Source organism: Rhamphochromis sp. 'chilingali', assembly GCF_963969265.1.
Source record: "Rhamphochromis sp. 'chilingali' genome assembly, chromosome: 16".
In the NCBI taxonomy this organism is placed as follows: domain Eukaryota; kingdom Metazoa; phylum Chordata; class Actinopteri; order Cichliformes; family Cichlidae; genus Rhamphochromis; species Rhamphochromis sp. 'chilingali'.
In genome coordinates, this window is record NC_137943.1 from 11,186,271 (window position 1) to 11,207,981 (window position 21,711).

Genomic DNA, 21,711 nt, shown 5'->3' on the forward strand with positions numbered 1-21,711 from the left:
AGCATGCAGGAGGGAAATATGCTTGTTTTCTCTTAAGGTGAGGCGCCTCAGGAACCACCTTTTAGCTCATCCGGCTGAAGGACCGTCTATTTCTGTCCATCCACAGTTCACAAGACCTGCTGCTCCCCCTACAGTATTTGTCAGATTTTAGTGTAATATTTGTAGTTTTTTGGGCAATAGCCTGTGAATTGTGTTCATTGTGAGTCATATCAGCTGCTAAGACACAGATTCTGGTTGTGTTCGAGATCTATATGAATGCAGGAACATCGTTTTCCATAATGTTAGTGGTGCTTGGTGCAGAACTCTTGTTTATTCAGTTTTTCCTTTACTTCCTTTGTCTCCTAAAGGCTCAAAAGGCTCCAGAAGTCATTTTGTTACTTTGGGATGTTTTTTCACGCAGGGTGCTGCGTTGAGTCATCTGGAAGCTCCTCGAGTGTTCTCTCCAGCTGTTAGAGTAGCAGGTAATGTGGCTAAACATTTCTCTGAACCTGGTGGACATGAGGTTGTAGAGGATGGGGTTGACGGCGGAGCTCAGGTAGAAGAGAACTCCAGAGATGACGTGGACATGCTCGAAGATCCTGCGGTGCTGCTCGTATGATATGTTGATGTAGCTCCACATCAAGCGATCGATGTGGAAGGGAGCCCAACACAGGCCAAAGACAACCACCAGCACACCTAGAGCAGATGGAACAATGGATGTGATTCATGGGGCACATAAATTTTGTTTTGGGACACCAGTAAAGTCTTTAATGGCAGATGACTAGTTAAACAAAATATTGTAAATAATCTTAAAATAATGAATTTAAACACAAACATTTCAGAAATGTTGACTATGGGGTCTTGATTTTTGTAGGGTTAGGGTTGTTGCCAATTTAATTTAGAATAAAAATATAGTAAAATAACACCTACATAGCATTTTGGTTACTTGCACATTTCGTTTGCTCAGCCTCTGATTGTGGGAGCTGGAGATACTTTCAGAACCGAAGCCACAGTTAGTATCCACCGTGGTCAGCACCCTCTCCCTGCGCAGCCTCAAGCCAATGAGCAGGTAGAGAACGCTAATGATCAGCATGGGGAGCAGGAAGAAGACCAGCGTGGAGATCAGGATGATTAAGTTGTACATCCAGATGGGTTTGACCAGATCTGAGGATATATATAAGATAGGATAGCAAGAGAAACAGAATAAATCTGAGCAGTGCAAATAAAAATGTCTAACGCAGACTTTAACCTGGCAGCTGTCTTCAAGGTTTCTCATGTGACATCACGTACACAGTACTTGTTGCTAGAGAAAAATATTTGTTTCCCGACTAGTTGGAAGTGTTTCCTGGAGGTTGCTTGCTCTGGCTGGGTGAAATCCAGACAAAGACGGTGCTGCATCAAAGACCTCTGAGAGATTGCTTTGATTTCTAGCAGATTCTAACTGCTGCCTGTAGTTTTTCATGTTTCTTTGCAGACGCTTGTTAACCGCTACTCAAGCTGGAGTAAAACTTGAAAAACTGAGACACAAACATGAAAATGGAGTAGGTTCACCTTTAGATTAAAGGTTGAGCCTCAGCACTGCAGTCAACATGCTTCAAAATGCATCATTTTTACTTTGAAGGCAAATGGTCTTCATTTTCAGTTTGTGCCACCGTTTTTGCAGATTACCTACACCTCAGAGAGTAGCTGGCCAGTGCATCACTTCCATGCAAACTTTGGGTGATCACAGCAATAAGACAGCGACCGAAGCAATCGTGAGGAGGGTTTTGTGAACTGTTCGAAGAAGATGTATTTTCCCCTAGTGATGGAGACTGGGCTTTAGCAGGCATTTTCCTAGCAACCTCCAGCAACTAGTGGGGGAGTACTCAATTTTCTTTCACTACCGGTGGTTGGCACAGTCACAACCTGGTCTCTAAGCCCGTGTGACTGGGTCCTATATCATTTTCTCCATTGTCACTATGGCTATCACATCCAAAATGGCCAACAAGTTCATGTCATATGATTAGCAATCTGTAAAATGCTATTAGCATAAAGTAATGGTTGCTCGTGGACATGTCTGAACCTGTCCTACCTTCGTTTTGCTCTAGGCCAAATTATTTCAAGTAGAAAGAAGACGTCTAAAGCAAATTCTCTTCTATCTGTCTGTTGTATATTCAAAACGGCAACTTCATACAATGCTTCAGCTTGATTCCCCGAATATTATCCAGAGCTCATGCTTGAAAATGATTATAGATCACAATTCCAGGTATAACATTACTTTTAACTGTTAATTTGCTAGCTGGGACCACATCCTCATTTAGGTTTGACAGTGTTTCTAGAAGATAATAGCAGATGGTCTGAGCATAAATTGAAGGTGCGGTTTGGGAAAGGCCTCAGAGGGGACTGACGGCGGCTCCTGGGTCAGGCAGATCCCCATGTTTTAATGAGAAATGAATTAATTGAAAAAGGGAGGGAGGATGGGACATGAAAACAAGAATGAATAGCTTGTAGTGCTCAGGAGGTCAGATGTATGGAGGTGTGGTCCTGCTCCTTAAATTCAGGTAAATTATTTCCAATACGCAGTCAGGTTTCTGGGTTTTGTTTTGTTTTTTTACCCAAACTATAACCATGAAAATGTCTGGTAACAGTCTGTTAGAAAAACCACTACTTTGTTCCAGACTGAAATATTGCAAGAGCTATAACGTAGATTGCCTCTTGCAATATTAAAGCTACTTTCAGCTGCTCTCTTAGTCATAAAGGGTCATAACAGCAGGTTGTTCTCCATATTTGATTTAGCAGTTATATGCCAGATACCCTTCCTGACACAACCCCCTAGGGATTTGTGGTCTCATAATCTGGCAAGCCAGGTTAATACTGCTGCTACCAAAGTGTAGTATCACGTACTGTATTCAGTGTACTGGGACGAACTTTACAGTAGTGATCCCAGACAAGATTTACTGATATTGCTCAGGACTTGAGTAAAGTGTTTCAACAGTGATTAAATGATTAATCACTGTTACAGATGGCATCCAGTTATCTATGTGCAGCTCAGGAAGGTTCGCTTTTTCTATCGAGCACCATCACCAAGCCCAACACTTTGGTTTATGAATGAAAACCATTGGTTTTTGACATCTTACTGTACTGAGTGGTAAAGAGTAACCCTTATACCTGCTTTAAATCAGCAGGTGAACACGCTTACATTACCAGAGAGCTTCTAGCATATCTGCAGACCGTATAAAGTAAAACTAAAATATAAATTCTGTACATACGGCAGATAGCAGATCGGGGAAACTGTCGACCAAACTGTGGCGGCAGCACTTCGATCCCATGCAGACTGGTGTTTGGCAAAGCGCACAGCATGGACAGCCCCCACAACATGAGGATGACCCTCTTAACGTGAGCACGTGTGGTCAAATGCTTGACTTTGAGGGGGTGCACCACCGCCACGTAGCGCTCCACGCTGAGTGCAGTGACATTGAGGATGGAAGCAAAGCAGACAGTTTCAAATAGGAAGGTTTTAAAATAGCATCCCCCTTCTCCGAGCAGGAAGGGGTAGTTCTGCCACATCTCGTAGATCTCTAACGGCATCCCCAGAAGCAGCACCAGCAGGTCGGACGCAGCCAGGCTCAGCAAGTAGTAATTGGTTGGCGTTTGCATCACCCTGTAGCGTAAAATGACCGCACAGGTCAGGGAATTGCCCAGGACACCCACGATGAAGATGGTGAGGTAAGTGACACAGACAGGGAGAAACATGGGGGATTTTGATTCCCCCAGATTTTTGGATAGGTACTTGTCTTCAGTCAAGCAAAGCTTTTCTTCCAGATCTTCTTGAGTGGCGTTCGTCAACACCCAGGAGATATTCATTCCACACACCACAGCAGAATCGGGGCATCCTAAGTCACTGAGTTCTCTGTCACCAGTTAAAATGGCTGCAAGAGAGTTGAAGGTGCAGTTAGGTATCGGCATCGTGGTGACTGGACAGCAGGTTCCTCAACTAATATAAACCTGATGGAAAAAGAAAAAGGAGACAGTGTGAATTTTAAAGGATTCCTTAAACACTCATGCGTCAGAAAAGGGTGAAGGCTCTTTAAGCTGCAGCCTTATTCACAACGTGGTTCGACAAAGCAGATGGATCTGCATATTTGATTTGACATATTGTTACACCAGATGCCCTTCCTGACACAACCCTCCCAGAGATTTGTAGCTCCTTCTGTTCTAAAAGGATCTTTTATATGTTAGGTGAGCGCAGTATCCGCTACACTATGGAGCCAGTCAGGAATCTGTAAAAGTAGAAAGTAGGAAGTTTGATATTTAACATCTGATGGGATCAACTAGTGTTGTGATTTTAAAAAAATCTGAATTAAAAATGCAAACAGTTCATAATTAACGGTTGTTGAAGTGAAATAATACATTCATCTATGAGGCAGGGAAATGATACTGAAGATGCTGCTCCTTTGTATCTTGAGAACTATAGGATCCTGCTGTTTGAAGCTTGGCAATTAGCTTTATATATAAGACGTAGCCCCCATGATATCATGTATCAGTCAGTGCGCTGCAGTTTTGGCCAAGAACTACATGTCATCAGCTAATATTAGCTGCGTTCATAGTGTGGCACATTAGTAACAGATGTAAATAGAATAATAGCAGAAATTCCCTCACTGAAGTTGGAGTGCAGACTTTCTTTAACTATCTCTTCGACAGCACAACTGCACTGTGAATCCTTTTATCTGTCAGCGACTTCAATTAACTGAGGTGACACCAAGCAGACAGCTAGATGATAGCTGCCTGTCGCTCACTCACGCATAATCACATGTAATTTTAGACTTCAGTATAATTAAGACATCTAATTTAAAAACAATCCCCCCAAAGTAGTCTCATGGCATTACAGGTTGGCTTCAGCCCAGGCAGCTGTTGCTGGAGAATAAATGTAGGCATACCTTGTCCTTGGCTACTGTAATGTCCAACCTTGACATGATAAAATTTCAAGCCTCTGATTTAAAAAAGAAGAAGAAGCTTAGGTTCAAGTACAAAAGAAAGAAGTAAGCTCAGTGACTTTTTAATATTAATATAACTTTGATTGGATGTTTGCATCCTATGTGTTTTGTATCTCTACATAAAGAAAAGACAGTTGTTGGCTTTCATCTATAGCAACTAGCAGCAGCCCAATCAGTTCACTGAATCCCTGATATGATAAGAATGTTCAGCACATGCTTTCTAATTATCTTTAATATGTTTAATATCCTCTCTGGTCCTCTCGACAAAAATTGATTTTACGATTAACAGCACTGTCACAATATTGCCCTGTTAGAAATTTATGTTCAGCAGAATACAGACGCCAGGGAGGCTGTTTAGATGTGTTTAGGCTGTGTTTGGATTCCCCCACGGGGATTTCTATATCGTTGTAACAGGCAGCGGAGTTGTTAAGATAACTTCAAATGAGGTACAAACAAAAAGGACAAACACTCACCTGCAGTTTGTGGTCTTTATACTCTTCTTATCTACAGGATTCGCAAGAGCTGAAGAAATGAGGGAAGATGGGTGATTGTCATGTTTCTCTGCATCCTGGACTTTTTTCTGACACTTTATCTTGACCGCCTTGGTGCCTTAGTGCGTCACAACTGGCTCGGCTTCCCGTATTTGATGGCTGGTGTTCAGCCCGCCTCTCTCTCTCTCTCTCTCTCCATCTCTCTTTATCCCTGGAGTATCTTCTCGCGTCCATCCATCACTACATGCTTTATCTTTCTCCTCCAATTCAACTTGTTTTCATCTTTTCTTCTCATCTTACTCTCGACACCGTGATACACACTTTCATGAACCTAGCCTGCACAGACACTACCTGCCTTGTGATCCTGCATTATATTGCTTTCACAGATATTGCACCGGTGAGAAAATTAAAGGTGAGATTGCTTTGACCCTAAAGCCTGCGAGCTGAGTACAGGTATGTGTGGTGTATGTGTGTGTGTGGGTGTGCTCCCGTTTCCACTCATTTCAAATCAAAGATAAAACAAACACTCTTTTTCATTAGTAGAATCGGCAGCAACTGGCGAGGTGCACATCTGGAAACAAGAAAAAAAGGCTGTAAAAATATGAAATTTTGGGTTTTTCCATCAGAAAAGACGAAAAAGCTTTTGTTTTGATTTGTGCAACAGCTTTTTCTTAAATACTTTTTGCAATTTTGAAAAAAAAAACCCCCAAAAAATGTTAAAGAACCTACAGTCTGCAGAAGGCAAATGTGAATGTCTTGGATGTACCTCGGTGATCGATAATTGTGACGTGCGTGTTGGCATGACTGCTTTGCCGTTGATGTTCATGTCCCTCACACGATGAATCATAACTACTTTGCTAATCTCTAATCTTTTTTCCCATCAGTGTATTAAGATTTAAACTGATCCAGAATGTTGGTTTTTGCTATATTTTAGCTGTAAGATGTTCCCACAGTTGTGTCCATTTGCATAGTTATTTGTCTATGCAAATGTGTTCGTCCAAAAACCCACATAGTTTGACTGTGCATTGGTCAAATGATGATTGATTGATGAGTGGGCCGGAACAAGGAATGGAGCAACAGTGGAGTTCACCAGGAACACGAGAAACAGGGGCTGCACTGGACACGTTTTATTGTTTCAACTTTTTGTAGTTTATCATTTCACTCTGGGTGGTGGACCACCTAAAACACAAGCAAGAGTGGCCCACCTTCCAGTTGTACCTCATACCTTTGGCACTGCCTCCATCTGGCAACAGGCGCTCTCTGCAGGAAGATGAGCAGTCTGCAGCACCCCACGGTCTACCAACGCATTGCCAATGTTCAGCCCATTAGGACTCCGAAATGCTTCTGCTGTGCTTCTAAAACAGACACGTTGTAACTGTTTGCTGTCACCAGGGGTCAGTGTCACAAACAACCCATCTGTGGGTTACTCTTGTTTGTGGTGGTGTTGATCCAACATATTAACCACATGCCAGGGTGAATCAAAGACACACTTGCTTAATATTAGCACTTTAGCGCTATGCAGCTGTTAGCATTTAGCTTGAAATAACATACTAGTGTCACTAACAATATTGGGTGTAACTATTTACCATGCAGTGACAAACAAGGATTTTTATAGAAAGTGAAGAAGTCAACCTATCTCTTTAGAAAGACACGTAGGACCAGATTAAAACTTGCTACCCTCCAGTCAGTCTCCTGTCCAGTCCTGTGAAACATTACTGCTTTCAAATCACAGCTACTAATAAAAAAAAATGGCAACAGCTGACTGAAGAAATTTGCTTGAATAACAATCAGCCAAGTAAGCAGGAGATAGGAAAGAAATGACAGAAACGCCTACAACTACAACAACGTCTTGCTCTTTGCAAGCATCTGCACAGACAGCATGCTAATGCTAAGCAGGCAAAGAACCCAGAGTGATGATAAAGCTGATTGAATGCAGACCCCAACCAAACAGCCAGAACCTGAATTTCAACAGGTAACAAACGGATGAGCAGTCAGACTGCATCCTCTGTTTCTACCTGTTCATATTTCTAAAGTAGAATCACTGTGACAGCAACGTTATAGTCTCTTTGTGCTGGTTTTCATCTTTGCTTTGTGTTGTCGGCTTTGTGTTCATACCCAAATACTAAGACAAATATCATATGTGTCCTCATTAGGATAGGGATTTGTGTTGGACTGTAATACGAATCACGTTGTCTTGGTAATTATGAGACAATGTGTTTCAGGTAAGTTTACAGAGAAATGCAAAAGTAATGTAACGAGTAGTATAACACCTTACTTTCTCCTGGATTATTGTACAAAAAGGCAAGAATGCGATGGTAAAGTGCAAACTCTGTTCGACTTGACTATCACCATTTGTACCAATGCAGCTTTGAATGTTTCTAAGCAAAGGCAACATAACAGCCCAACCAAGAGTGATGCACGAGCAGAGTGCATGATGATCTTAACCAAGAAGTAAAAGCTTGATTGTCAGCAGGTAAGAAAATCATGGATGACAAGTGAGGTTTTACTGTTATGAGATTTTTCCTTGAAGTTCTCTTCTACTATCTCTGCTGTTAGCTTTGCCTTAAAATGTATATACAAAAACAAAGCTCTGATATATATGACCTCCTAATTAAGACTGAATGAAACCACAATGAGGAACTTTAAGCAAATTGCCAGTGAGACGTTTTCTCCTTAGGGATTCAGACAAAAACACTGTTGTTATATAGCAACACAGCGATCTTGTAAGCAACCAGTCACATAATCAATTACAGGAGAAAAACCTTTAAAGGCAAACCACTCCACTTCTTTCGTCAAGTACAGTTAATCGCAAGATAAACAGTAGTAGTACAAAGTACTTGTTGGATGATATTGCATTGTATTGCAGCAGCCTCAACCACCCACTTTTGTGGTACCCCCCCCCCCCCCCCCCCCCCCCCCCCACTGGCTCTGTTCCAGGAAATGAGAGCTGTGATTTTTTTCTTGCTGTGCCGCTTTCAGCGTGAACGTGTCCTCTCTGAACTGAGTAATTAGCGAGTCGTAACGAGGGATAAAATCAAAAACCCTGCATCTCTTTCTGCTAGACCAGTAATAAGTACAGTGGTCTGTAATGTACTATTAACATGTAGTACGGCATGTTTTTAACATCAGACCTCGAGCTTAATCCAAGCACTGCTTAATCAGCACAGTCTCGTTACACCTTATTTCATCACTCACTGCTATAGTATGAAAAACAGGGTTGATGTATTTTAACGTGGGTCCTTGATTTTAAGTGGCTTGTGGGAGTTTTTGTGTTTTGTCTTCCTGCATTAGGCTGAGGATATGTGAGTCATCAAGTGTGTTCTTGTGCTGTATCGGGAAGTGAAGTACTCCAGTTCTAAAGGCTGAGATGAGTGCTTTTATTACTGCAAACCAAAAGCCTCATTAGCCAGAAATCCAGGATTTAAGACTATTTTTGCATTTGTGCAGAGAAGAGAAACTATTCCGTACGTGAGGATTGTCTAGCTAATGCAGCAGCTCACTGAGAAACATCCTACACAATACATTTACAGACTAGCAAGGACGGAGACAGATAAATCATCAGCGATGCTTCTGTCAGAGAGCAGAAAATTTTGCCAGTTGAACACGATCGTATGACTGTGGCTTGCCCCCCTCCACTCCTCCTCGTAACCCTGCCTCCCTCTGCGATGGTGACTAATTCAATCATTGCTTTTAATCCTGATGCTGGAGTCCAACACTTTCACAGCAGGGAACCGATATGTCCCTGTTGGTGCCTCCTTTTAGCCAAGTGTTAATTTGGATTCTGTGACAGGGGGCCAGCAGCAAAATGTTTTAAATGAGAGTGGACTAAACTGTGACCACAAGAGTGAAAGTCATAATGAAAGCTGATGTGGTGAAGGATGGTTTCACAGACACTGAAAATCCCATTTTTCTGTTATATAGCCCCTGTCAGTGCATACAGATTTGGTCTTTCAGCTTGTCCCTGTTTTTCTTTGTTTTTGATATTCAAGGCTCAGTATTACTAGCCTCCATTGCTCAGTGAATAGCTAAATAGTGCTTTTATTTTGATCTACATGTGGGTACTTCCCTGTGGGGACTATAGACAGTTTAAAAGGCAGATGTAACTTTTGGGTCTGAAAAGTAAAGCTAAGAAGTGCCTTAAATTTACGTTTTTTTAAAGGCCCGGGGATGCAAACACTTTCATTCCAATAGGACTTACTTATGGGATGATGGCCTTCAGTCAACCCCTTTCTAATGAGTTTATTGCCTCAGACATCATTTATTCTATATGACTCCACTTTGTCCATTTTGAAAATGTTGGTCAGTCTAAGTGTCATTTTAGGGCAAGTAACCAGATTAAAAGTCAGACAGGACTAAAAATGCTTCATGTAAACATGCCAAACAGGACATTCGGACCCAATCACGCTCCTTTGGATCAAAAGTTCCTTCTGATAGGGACAAGTTGGTTATATCGATCAATAATCAGATTGGTTTGCATGGATACACTTCTGAAATGATCTCTACTGCACGTCTTTACGTTGACGTACTGTTTTTTGAAGCCATTTGAAAATGTATAACTGTAAGGTAACGTTTTCAGATATTTACATGGGCAAAAGTACAAAAGATACACTGAAAAAACATTAAAAATACATTAAAAGTCTGAATATAAAAATTAAAAGTACTCATATCATTTTTTAACTCACACTTTAAAATAAAACCAGCATTTTGTTTTTGTTACTGATGATAATAGAGCCCATCTGTTGCAGATCACGCTGCAGCTAATGATAATTTTCATTACAGTCTAATCTATTCTCAATTAACTGATTGCTTGGATTGTAAAACTTCAGAAAATGGTTTTAGATAACAAAGCGAGACCATTGCAGAGATACTTTGTCTAACAAGCAAGCCAAATCCCCAAATTGCACATCCAAAAAACTAAGGATAAAAATCTTAAACACAAAAAAGAGAAAGAGATCATTTTGAATTCATGTGTAATCAATCAGTGAAGCACCTCAGCTTTAATTCTCTTTGACCTGCAATCTTAAGCTCTATAAACTCTGAATACATCTTGTGGACAAACTAGTACAGTCATATAAATAAAGGATTAAAAAGTTGCCAACAAGACTTCCCTTTGAAATGAAGTGGAGTAGAGGTGTAAACACAAAACGGTAAACACTCCAATCCTTTGCTAGGGTGCAGAAGTGAAACAGTTCGCTTACCTTTCATATCCTATATATGCATAAACAGAAACTTATTTATCCAAGCATTCTGTCAGGTACGAATGTTCAGAAGAACTCAAAATTAGACAGGGAGCAAGTCGAGTTCATATGTTTCAGCACTGAGAAAACCGTGCGGCTCAATTAGCTCGTGCTTCAGCACCACCGCCCACAGACAGCTGCAGTAAGGTGCAAAAGGTGAATTGTTGTCTTTCTTACAAGAGAAAAACACAAGCATAGAATAGACACAGAATTAAAACATTATAAGGACTATTTAGGCAGAGTGTAGGCAGTGACAGACGCAGCTATCAGTCTGAAGCAGAGTGCTAATGTAGCGTAGCTAAACAGCCCAACACTGTCTACTGAGAGTGGACCTCTTATGTTGCCAAGGTGCTGACGGTAAAAATACCCAGAGAAACTTTACAAGCTAATGGGTGCCATCATGGTGGCTACGTCATTGTTTAGACTGCCAAAGGTGAGAAGTTTGAAGATGGTTAAAAAAAACAACACAATGAAACAAATTGACCGTCTCGCTAACATCGCTAAGAGGCTTTGGGCGTTAGCTGTGTGCTCTTTAGTGTTAATGCTGAGCTACTTTTGACTGCTCCCTTATTTCCCAAGAGGTGGCCACAGCAGAGGGACCTGCATATTTGTTTTGTCACATGTTTTTACGCCACATGCCATTCCTAACACAACTCTTCCATTTATCCAGTCTTGGGACTAGCACGGAAGTACGTTAGCTTGTGACCCTGTCAGGCTAGGTTTTTGGACCTTTTGTGAATGTGCTAGCCGTATCATGGATGCATCTTATCATGGTCAATGTTAAATGCTCAGCAGGATATTTAAGGAATAATCTTTGGTATATCAGCTAAGATCAGATTGGCTAAGTTCAAATCAACTCAGCTTTGCTAATGAGTTGACTCCAGCGCTACAATATTTTCCAACAGGCTGGGGCCTCTGAAAAGTAAACGAATAAATAAATAATATTTAATTACACAGTTCCCAGAAAGTGACAGTTGTAGGAAAATGCTTGGAAAAATACATGTTTTTTGTATTTAAAGCTGTTATAATTCTATTGTTAGAGGATTTCCAATGTGCATGCAGACACAGGAAGGCACTGATGAGGCTGTTAACAGCATTAGCCATCTGAGTCTTAAGCTTGTGGAAGACACAAACTCTATATGGGCCTGCTTTCTGTTGATTTTGGTTCAACCTTACCTGCTGCTTTTGATTAAACACAATCATTTTCAGTCTTTTTTATTTTTAAACTTTACCTCTTCTAATAGCAGATCTTATATACACTGTCCCAGCGCATCACAGTTTCAGCTCTAGTGGTTTATAGAAATTAGCATGTGAACATACCTGAATAAATATTTTTAAATTCTCTGATGACACTACTATCCCTCATGTGATAGCACGGCCAGTTCTACATCCCCCTCCTGTTATAAACTGTTGTAACGATAACCACCTCATTGTGAATGTGAAAAAAAGCGCAGCAAGTGTCTTAGTGCCCATAGTGACGGCATGTTTGCCTTGGAAGCCCATGCTGACAGTATGTGCCCCGGGCTAAAGTAGAGGTCTAACTTTTCTTGAGAAGCCTCACAGTGTATAATACTGAACAGAAATGGTTGCGTGTGTTCTGTCGGTCAGAGTGGGAGAGCCTAATCAGGTATGTGAAACATGCCTGGTATCATAACCTCTCAGCGCAGTTAAAATCTAGTTTTGTCCATCTCATCCAGACCACCGTCAAGGTCATAGAGAAGCCGGAATACCAATCCTTTAGATCTACATTATATACCAGCAGTCTGGGCTCAGGGGAGCAGAGAACATCCTGGCTGATCCATCCCATATTCCCTATTAAGAGTGTGAACTTTTACCCTCTGCAAGAAAATGTAGACTAAACTAAAATTGTGCTTCAGGGTTTTTAAAAATGTATTTGTACCTTCTTATATCAACTTGTTAAACATTATAACCCTGTTAAATGGATCGTGTATTAGTGCAGCTAAAAGTCTTTTTTGTTTTAATTTGGATGATTATAGCTCATTAAAATCAGGAATGCATTATAATGCATCATTAGAAGATTTAATTTTGAGTTTAAGTAAATTACAATTCAAGCGATACAAATCCATCTATCTCTTCGCCTAGTTCAGTACCTGCAACCACATTCATAAGACTGATGACTTGACAGTTTGTCCAGATGATTAATTATTATATATATAAACTCAAGGACAAGGATGGGAAGTGTCGAAGCATTAATGGAAATTTGACTGTAAGCGAAAAACAGTGTAGCAAAGGTGCACAAGCAACAGGGACGGCTGCAGTTTTAAGGAGACTGTCAACAGAAGTCGAAACAAGAACTCGGGAGAGCTTCACAAGGAGTGGACTGATGCTGGTGGTAAAAAAGTCCAGTCAACACTTCCACAGAGCAGATTTTAGAGCACTTGATGGTTCCATCTGCTCACAGGCTTCACGGAGATGCAGATTTCCTTTTCCAGCAGGACTTTAGAGGTCCCACAGTGCCAAGATGGCAACCATATGGTTTACTGACTGACGTATTACTGTGCTTAATTGGTCAGCCAACTCATCTGATGTGAGCTCCACGGAGAATCTATGGATCCATCCAAACCAAAAATACAGCCAAGCTGAAGGCTTCTGAATGCATGGATTACACTGGATCATGCTGCCTGATGTTGATTTAAGTTGCAATCTTCAACTTAATTTTTTAAAAATTTGATGTAGCTGAGTTTCTTCAGGGTTCAGGTTTTTTAGTCATCACATGCATATACAGGTATAACACACAGTGAAATGTAACAGTCATTGTAAAATGTAATATTGTATCACGAGGCATTGCCACAGCACCATCAGATCCCCTTGCATCGTATCACACCATCATTGTATGTAATAATATTGTAGCGTGTCCTTGTATCAGTCCCCACTGCTCACTGAACCTTTGTGCAGTAGGTGTGTGAAAGGATGGCCATGGCTCACGCCACGTTCTGATTTTAATGAAGCAGCCATATAAAATAAATCAATGTTTATACCTTAGCTGAACTCACAGAAGGCTGTATCTTCAGTCTCTCTGCATCCTTCTTGTATTTGGTAAAGCTGAGCAGAAGGGATTACCTCGTGGGGATTTATTCATGAGAGGCAGAGAACTGGATATATGACACTTTTTTCATTTTCTCTCTTTACCTTCTGCATCTCAGGTCCAGCCTTAGGTTCTAATCTGCATCACAGGCAGTGTTGCTTCAGAAAAACAAGAACAACAAAAAAACCCTCACAGCCTGTAGTAGGTTTTCCCGCTCACATTACATTCTGCCATGTAGTTTCCCCAGCTGTCACGCTGACAGGAACCTGCACCGTGTACCTGAAGAACAGCAAACATGCTGGAACAAACCCGATTTGTGATTCTGCCGCCGTTTGCATATCTCTGCTGTACAACGGCAGCGTGAAGTGTCGTACATAACGGTGTACACGGTGCAGTTGCTACTGCGAGGAACGTCAAGGCAAACCCTCGTGTGTGAGGCGACAGGGACGTGAAGGAGCCCGCGGTGGCTGATGGCAGCGCGCAGTGTGACATTTCCTCCGTGTCGCCGCGGTTTTGTTCGCAGCACCGAATTTAAATGGATATCAAGAGGATTTTTGTCAAGAGCATTTATTTCAACCTTAGGCAGCTTTTCCAAGGCTGTGCCAGTGGAGAGAGAAGAGAAAACAAAGTGAAGTAGTGTAGTGTCTCCAACTGACATGGTGGTTTAACCTGAATTTGAGTCATAACAACTGTGAACTCTGTACATAAAATAAACTGAGTGAGCTCTTCTTGTGCACGTTCATTTTAATGCAGTTATGACAGAGCTGCAGTTGCACTGAAATCGCTACCTTGGAAATCAAGTCAAAGGGTTCATTTTCTTGTTAAAAATGTCCTTTTCCATATTTAGCTGTATAGCACAGTAAATGCAGCTCCTTTTAAACAAATGTGAAAGTTAAGAGCACTCTGGGTGTTCTCTAATTGCATCTTTGCCGTGCATCTGCAACTGTGTGCGAGTTTAAGTACGTGTGTGTGGACTGTTCAATGAGCCGATGCATTAAAGAAAACAGCGGCGATGCTCTCTGTCTCTTAAATCCCAGCTGCGAGTTTGCACAGTCCCAGCAGCACACCTTCATCGCAGCGTCCACTGATGGAGACACGGTTGGAGAGGCGGCTGGAGCGTGCCCTGTTTCACACAGAGAGAAGTGGCTCCTCAGAGGCGCAGCTGCTGAGCAGAGCACGGAGAATAATGTGCACACAAAAAACAGGTTTGTGACTATTCTCAGGGCTTTGGGCTGTTTTGCACTGATTTAAATGGTTGTTCATATACAGCTGATTGTGAATGCCAGTGTACTGATAGCAAAGAGCTTAATCATGTCTTTTTTTTTCTTGTAAGACCCGATAGGACACACGGGGCTCTGGTTCCTACTTTTTCATTTTTTATGCTTTTCTTTGTTGCTTTGTTGCAATTCATTTAAACGTTGAAGGTAAAGATGAGAAGGAAGTTCAGAATTTTTGTCAACATTTTTGAAAAAGTTTTTTAACAACAGACGGGATTTTCAAAATTTCAAAATGACCAGGGTCAGTATTATTAGCCCCCTGAAAAACCATCCATTTTATTGAGCCATAGCACGAGCCACTGCTGTGCTTTTGCTTTGTAATGCTTGCAATTTCAAGTCAATTTCAAACTGTGGTTTATCTCCCAATTTACACACAGTATAAAACCTTTGGTGAGGATTTGAGCTTCACTTGAGAAAACATCACGACACATGCAAAAGACATCAATTTAAAGTTGAGAAAAAGAATTGTCGATGTTCACAAAGCAGGAAATGGATATTCAAAGTTATCACTGTGTTTCTAAGTGTCAAGAACTGGAGTGAGAAGTAGCATCGAGAAATTCAAAGAGCCAAACAGAACAGAACAAGCCCGGCAGAGGTAGGAAGTGAAAGATTTCAACGCCTCTGGAAAGAAAACTGGTGAGAGATGTGTCTGAAGACCCCAGAACAACTGCCAAGACACAAGTGCATGACTTAGCCAAGACAAACCAAGAGAAGACAATCACTGGGACCCACTTCTGGAGAAGAGGCAACTTCAAGCATCTTCATTTTGCACAACCTGGAGAATGAGTACACATACTCATGTGCTTTGAACAGATGAGATAAGACCGGAGCTTTTTGGCTGAAGAGATGCTGCTTATGTTTGAGTAAAGAACGGAGAGGCGTACAACCCGCAGGTGGAAGTTTTATGCTGTGGGGATTCTTCAGTGTGTCTGGATCTGGGATTTTCGTCAAAGTGGAGGGAATAAAGAAGAAGGGAAGATGTGTGGATACATTGAAAGAAAACCTCAAGCCATACTAAATGATGAACTTGGTCTGGGTCAACATCAGGAGGCCGAACAATTGTGTTCTCTTCTGTATTGTTGTGTTAAGCTAAAAAAAAAAGCACATTAAGAGCAAGTTAATATCCGAGAGCTGAGGGACGCATAAAGGTTTGTAAATCCATCATCAGAAGAAGCTGAAAAATGGTTTACTGGTTTGAGTAATTATGATGTGCAGCAGTTTATGATTTCAGAGATCACTAAAGTCCCTGTTGGACGTACAGTGCGTGGGGGGCTCAGGGCAGCGGTAGAGGATTTTTCTAACCAATAACAACAACGTGCAACAGAGTCATAAGCAACAACCACAATTCATTGCGCCTCACCTACAGTCAGTTATTACAGCTGATTCAATAAAGCTGGAGGATTCACGAGAGAGAGAATTAGTCAGAATTAGTGTGGTGTAACATCATACATTTCCCCCTAATGCACGTTGATAGCATCTTTAATTAAAGTCCCTTGCCTCCTGAACTTGTTTCAAACGCATCCAGTATTAAATGCAGGCTTTCTATTAAAATGTAGAACGCTCGAGTGAAACGGCACCACGAGCGCATTGTTATGGCTCTATTTTTCAAACTTTGGAAAGCTTCTCCAGAGCTACAGAAGATATCTGTTTTTAACAGGCCAACACTCCCTGCGAGGGGTAAATTGAACATCTTTCATGAACTCAGATTGGGAATTCTGCACAATCACTCAACGCTACCGGTTTCATAGCAAACATTACCATGTTGACCCAAAAGTATTATTTATAGACTGGTAGCTACATAAGACTAGGAGGGAAGTTCCAGGGAAGTGACGAAAGCTTTCCTCTTCGTGAGATTCTCCGGGTACTGGTTTTACTGGTTTCCCTTTTCACTTCTCTCAAAGCACAGCTCACATCTGCTTACATGACGAGAAGCACTTTGTAGTGTGTAAATGTTTCATAAAGAAGGCCGCCCGGCGATCGTGAGGCTCGCTGAAAAACAGCAACAACGCGAATTCTGCACGTCAGCCCAACAACAACAATAACAGGCATATTATAAATAATGCGTCCGCTTTCAAGCTGATGGGGCTGCTCGTCTGACAGTTAAATAAATTCGCTGCTGGCTCATTAAGCTGAGAGAAACCAGCGAAGAACACGTCGGAGGAAGAACACTGCGTGACAGTGAACAGGCCGATTCCAGGCTGACCTCACGTAACCCCGGCATCGCTCAGGATAAATGCTGGAGATAAATGACTCGGTGGGGCGAGACTGGTGGTGCGGTTCAGATATCTGTCTGCGTCAACAGCTCAGAACGGTGTAATCCATAATTATGTTTATCCCCTCTTCTGCAGAGGTTGTTAGACTTTATGTCATCGCTGCTGACTTAATGGAAAGGACAGCTGCAGCACTGCCTCCCCAAACTTGGGTGTAGGCTTTTTTTTAGGCTCAGCTGCAGTTTATATACAGTTTATAGTACATAGCAATGGTGCCAGCGATATCACTGCATTGTCAAACACTCTAAGGACTGTAAAGGAATTCTTCAAAGGTCTGTCCAGGATCACTTATAAGAGAGAGACGACCGGGCCGTTTGTGGGCCTGCCCGCTCCCATCTGTGCTAGAGCGGCATCGTAAAAGCTCGGGATAAACAACAGCATGATAAACTATGTGCTGACATCATTACAAATAATCACAGTGTGGGGAACAGCCAAACACATTTCCCGTTGCCAACAGGAGAAAATTGGATAAGACAGAACTCTGGTTAATATGGTAAAATGCTACGGCTCGGGTAACTACAGGGTTAATCTACACTTTGCTCCATCATATTGCAAAAATCTTCTTTTTAGAAAAAGCTCGGCATTCTTCTGCAAACTTCTCGGATCAGGGTTCAGCAGTCTTCAAATCCAGCCATCATATAACATTACGGCTTGTTTTTGAAGCTTTATTTATTAAAGTAAAGTGAAACTCTTGAGATTAATATGTTTGCAAGAGTGTCACCACAGGTGGGAGACGATCCTTGCAAGCAGGAGGAGAACATGCAGATTCCATTTAGGACTTCTTATAAATATGGCTGCGCTTCCAGTTTCTATGGAGGAACTTTACTGACCAGACAGAGAGAAACAAACAGCAATGAAAAACAGTCAAACGAATTCAAATGCATGGGAGTGGGGTGAGGGGCTTTCACGGTGAAGTGAAGGTTTCTAAAGCTTCATTTAACACTGGAGCTTTTTGAGTATGTATCAGAACCACTGAAATGTGGCTCCTGGGGTGGGGTTTGCTACTCCATCTTTCAGAGACAGCCTCCACCCTCTGGTTTGAGTCTTTATAGAGAGATTAATACTGGAGCAGGATAATGAGTAAAGTAAATATTTCCATGAACTACTCGAGGACCAAAGAGGACCCAGGAGTGGAGACAGCCTGAGATTTTCCTCCAGAGTCTCGCGACCTCAGCGTGACTGAACATTTCTGGGGGCACTTTAAGGAAGAGGAAGACGAGCAGACTCTTTGAAACATTGTCCAATGAGATAATGTGGGTAATGAGGGTTGAATAAACTTGCAGAGTCCCTGCAGCTCGAGTGGAGCTGCCATTAAAGCAAATAAGGAGGCAAACACATACTAATATCTCCATAAATTCATGCACATTTTCCAGACACTCAAATTAAGCTGATATTTAGTGTTTGATTTGTGTCATTTTTAGGGATAATTGCATTAGTCTAAGTGTGCCAGATTTAGCCAAATGGATAATTTTCAACTGGTGTCACCTGGTCTGGTGTTTAATTAGATCTTAAAACATCAGAAAGAAAGAAAAGCAGGGGAAAGGCAAGCATATAGCCACTGGATAATAAAGTTTTGTGACTACATGCAAAGGAATGGTGAGAGTCACTGAATCTGTATATCTTTACTGAAGTATGTTCCAAAAGTGGCACGCTTTTATTGTGAAAGATCTTGAACCAAAGGATGCTTTCTTCCTCATTAAACAAATACAAGCGTCGCCTCTTTTTCTGCATGTTGATCTATCGCCAACATTTCTCTGAAACTCATTCTTTGCAATTAAAAGATTTTGCAGTAAAGGGGAAACAATCCAAAATCGAAGCATCTGCACAGGTGGCCTCCAGTTCCATTATTCCATTGTATAAATCATTTTGTGAAGACGTTTAGAAAAAATGCTGTTAGTCAGTAAGTACTCTGGCAGCACTGCTTTCTTAGCTGGACAGCAGAAATGTGGAGAGAGGACGGGAAACATGGTGAAGAGTGACATCTATAATCCCCGGCCAAGACATAATACAACAATCCTGCAGTTCCTGGTCAGCACATCGACCCCACTGCACTCAGCTTCCCCTGAAGTTAAGTTCAACTTTTATTTTTTTTTATCGTGACTCTATACATCTTCTGCTTTCACGTCATTCTAGTGGAAAATTCTGCTTATTTTATGCGATTCGTATCTTCGTCCTGTAAAATGCCAGCCCAGTGCCGTGTTTGTGCACTTGTAGAAAGCTCACGCCTCTTTCTGTCTGTATAAATGTCTCCATTTCCAAAACTGAAACAGAAAACCCAATAAATTCAGCATCCTTCATATTAGCTGCAGGCCTGTGCTGCTGATCGTTTATGCATCGTTGCATGCGTAAAATCATATCTCTGTGACTGTTGATGAAAAAACAAACTAAACTGGAACCTTGGAAAGTCACAGTGTGACAATACTCAAAAAAATCAAGTGGGGCTTAGTATCCAAAGTTGTTATTTCATGGCAATTTTTCGACTGTGAAAAGGCTTAGCTCTGAAAGACCTGCTCAGAATAAACAGGGGTTTCTTTTTCTGTAATTGCACTTCAACTTTCGGGCACTAGGAGGCACTCACGTTCTGTGTGAATGGTCCCACCCTGAAGGCATAAGGCAGATACCTACTGGAGCATACAGCAGGTTGCATCATGATGTAATATTTTTCATGTATTCTCATGCCACATGGAATTACTGAGTCCCCAACCCAAACCTCAGTCTGTGTAGCAATGAGGTTTTCTTCCCTGCCTCTTGCTCCGTGACACCACCAGGCACGGGTGAGAAGGAGTGGAGGGGGTTGAAGGGAGGAGACGGTCACAAGTGCTCATCGTCATCACCACTACCTTTAAGTAAGACTGTTTTTTTGTGGGGGGGGGGGGGGGGGGGGGGGGGTTTCACTGTTACTGTTACAGTTGGAGCAGCATGCAGCCCCCCGAGGGTCTCAGCTATATGGCTCAAGCACGAGCTAAATTTGACTCCGGGCGCTCGGTTTGACTCACACACTCACAGGGCACGCAGCATCACCCTGACCTCATTATGAAAAGGTTTCTCAGAGCCTTCGACCCAAAATTGACTTTTCTGCTTTTTTTTGCTTTTTTTTGCTCCGAGCCTCATGAGGTCATGCTATGTGGGTCTTCAGGGGATAGGAGTGTCTGATGGACAGCTTCAACCATTAGAAGAGGAAGTTGGAGTATTATGTGGGAACAAACTATGTCGAAGTTTGAGAGAAAATGCAGAAAAAGACTCTTCAGTCAACAAAAAGTTTAGTTTTACAGTTTGAAATGATGAACGACATGAACAACATCTGGTATTAGATCAGGAAATGAATAAAAACAGTGCTGTAAAGACGTATCCTCTACAATTTAATGCTACTTGAGCATCAATTATAGTCTTCTATGCTTCCTTTTCAGTCAATCTCAGAGGGAGATGTTTCAATTTAATTTTCAAAAACAGGAAAAAATAGATTTCTTTTAAGTAGTAGGCTTTCAGCAGCAACGTGTTAGCAAACAGCTGCGTTTCACACTCCTGCAGTTACAGTACATCCCTGCAGTCATCCCTGCAATGTAAAACCATATTCAGTCACCTTTTGTCTCTGTTTTGGCCCTGCAACCGACTCCTGATGTCAACGGGCTTTTTCCTGAGCTAGTTGCCAACTGTGTCTGTCTTGGAGCTGGGAAGTCATCATGCAGTAGTTTGCAGTAGGAGGCTGAAACATGCAGGAAAGCATGCCAGAAAACCAAAACCAGTCACTAAAAGAACCTAAAATGCTCAGTTAGCTGCAGACTCTGTGAGACGTCTCCATGTTCTATATATATATGAAATATTCTGCACTTCAGTGTGTGTGTGCATCTAAATGCTTGTTAAGTCACTTTCGGTTGCTGTTCATTCAGGTAACGCGGAGGCGACTGAGCTGACTGCCCTGTGATTAAAATACTGAGCACAGTCCTGGAAAAAGTCTCAAGTAAACAAAACACATCCTGCTGTTGAAAGGTTCTCACTGTGTTACTGTGAGATCGTTCATCAGGAGACGGTTTTCAGCGTGAGTTTACACACAGTCACAGAAGATGAGGAAGCAGTTACACTTTCAGGTCCACTGCTCCCTGCTGTTTGTAGACCTGTGCCGATAATAAAAGTGTACAGGTGCTTAGGTAAGATCAAAGTGAAGGTCAGGTTGGAGGATGGGAATGGCTTGATCTGTTAGTACTGAGTAAGGGTGCCAGGAAAAACCAAGCTAAGGAGGCTATTTACTTCTTATTAAGAGCTTTTTAGCCTTTATTGAGGCAGAACAAGAGGAAAACACAGTAAATGGGCTTGGGTGCCCATTGGGTGCTGGGTTTAGTTACTCACTCAACCCAGCTCCCCATTAAGGGGCCCACTGCTGCATTCTTTTTAATTTGGATAGTCTCCTTTTTAACTTCCAATATGAGGTATCATTTATCTT

General features: G+C 41.8%; 1 protein-coding gene across 1 annotated transcript; it reads right to left on the minus strand.

Moving 5' to 3' along the window:
- Nucleotides 1-349: 349 nt before the first annotated feature.
- On the minus strand, nucleotides 350-3,924 carry LOC308383843 (neuromedin-U receptor 1-like; the record flags this gene model as incomplete). The annotated part of the gene is made up of 3 exons (XM_080862001.1): nucleotides 350-675; nucleotides 910-1,143; nucleotides 3,228-3,924. The coding sequence occupies 3 exons, from the start codon at nucleotides 3,922-3,924 to the stop codon at nucleotides 350-352; spliced, it is 1,257 nt and encodes a 418-aa protein (XP_080718127.1).
- Nucleotides 3,925-21,711: the final 17,787 nt, after the last annotated feature.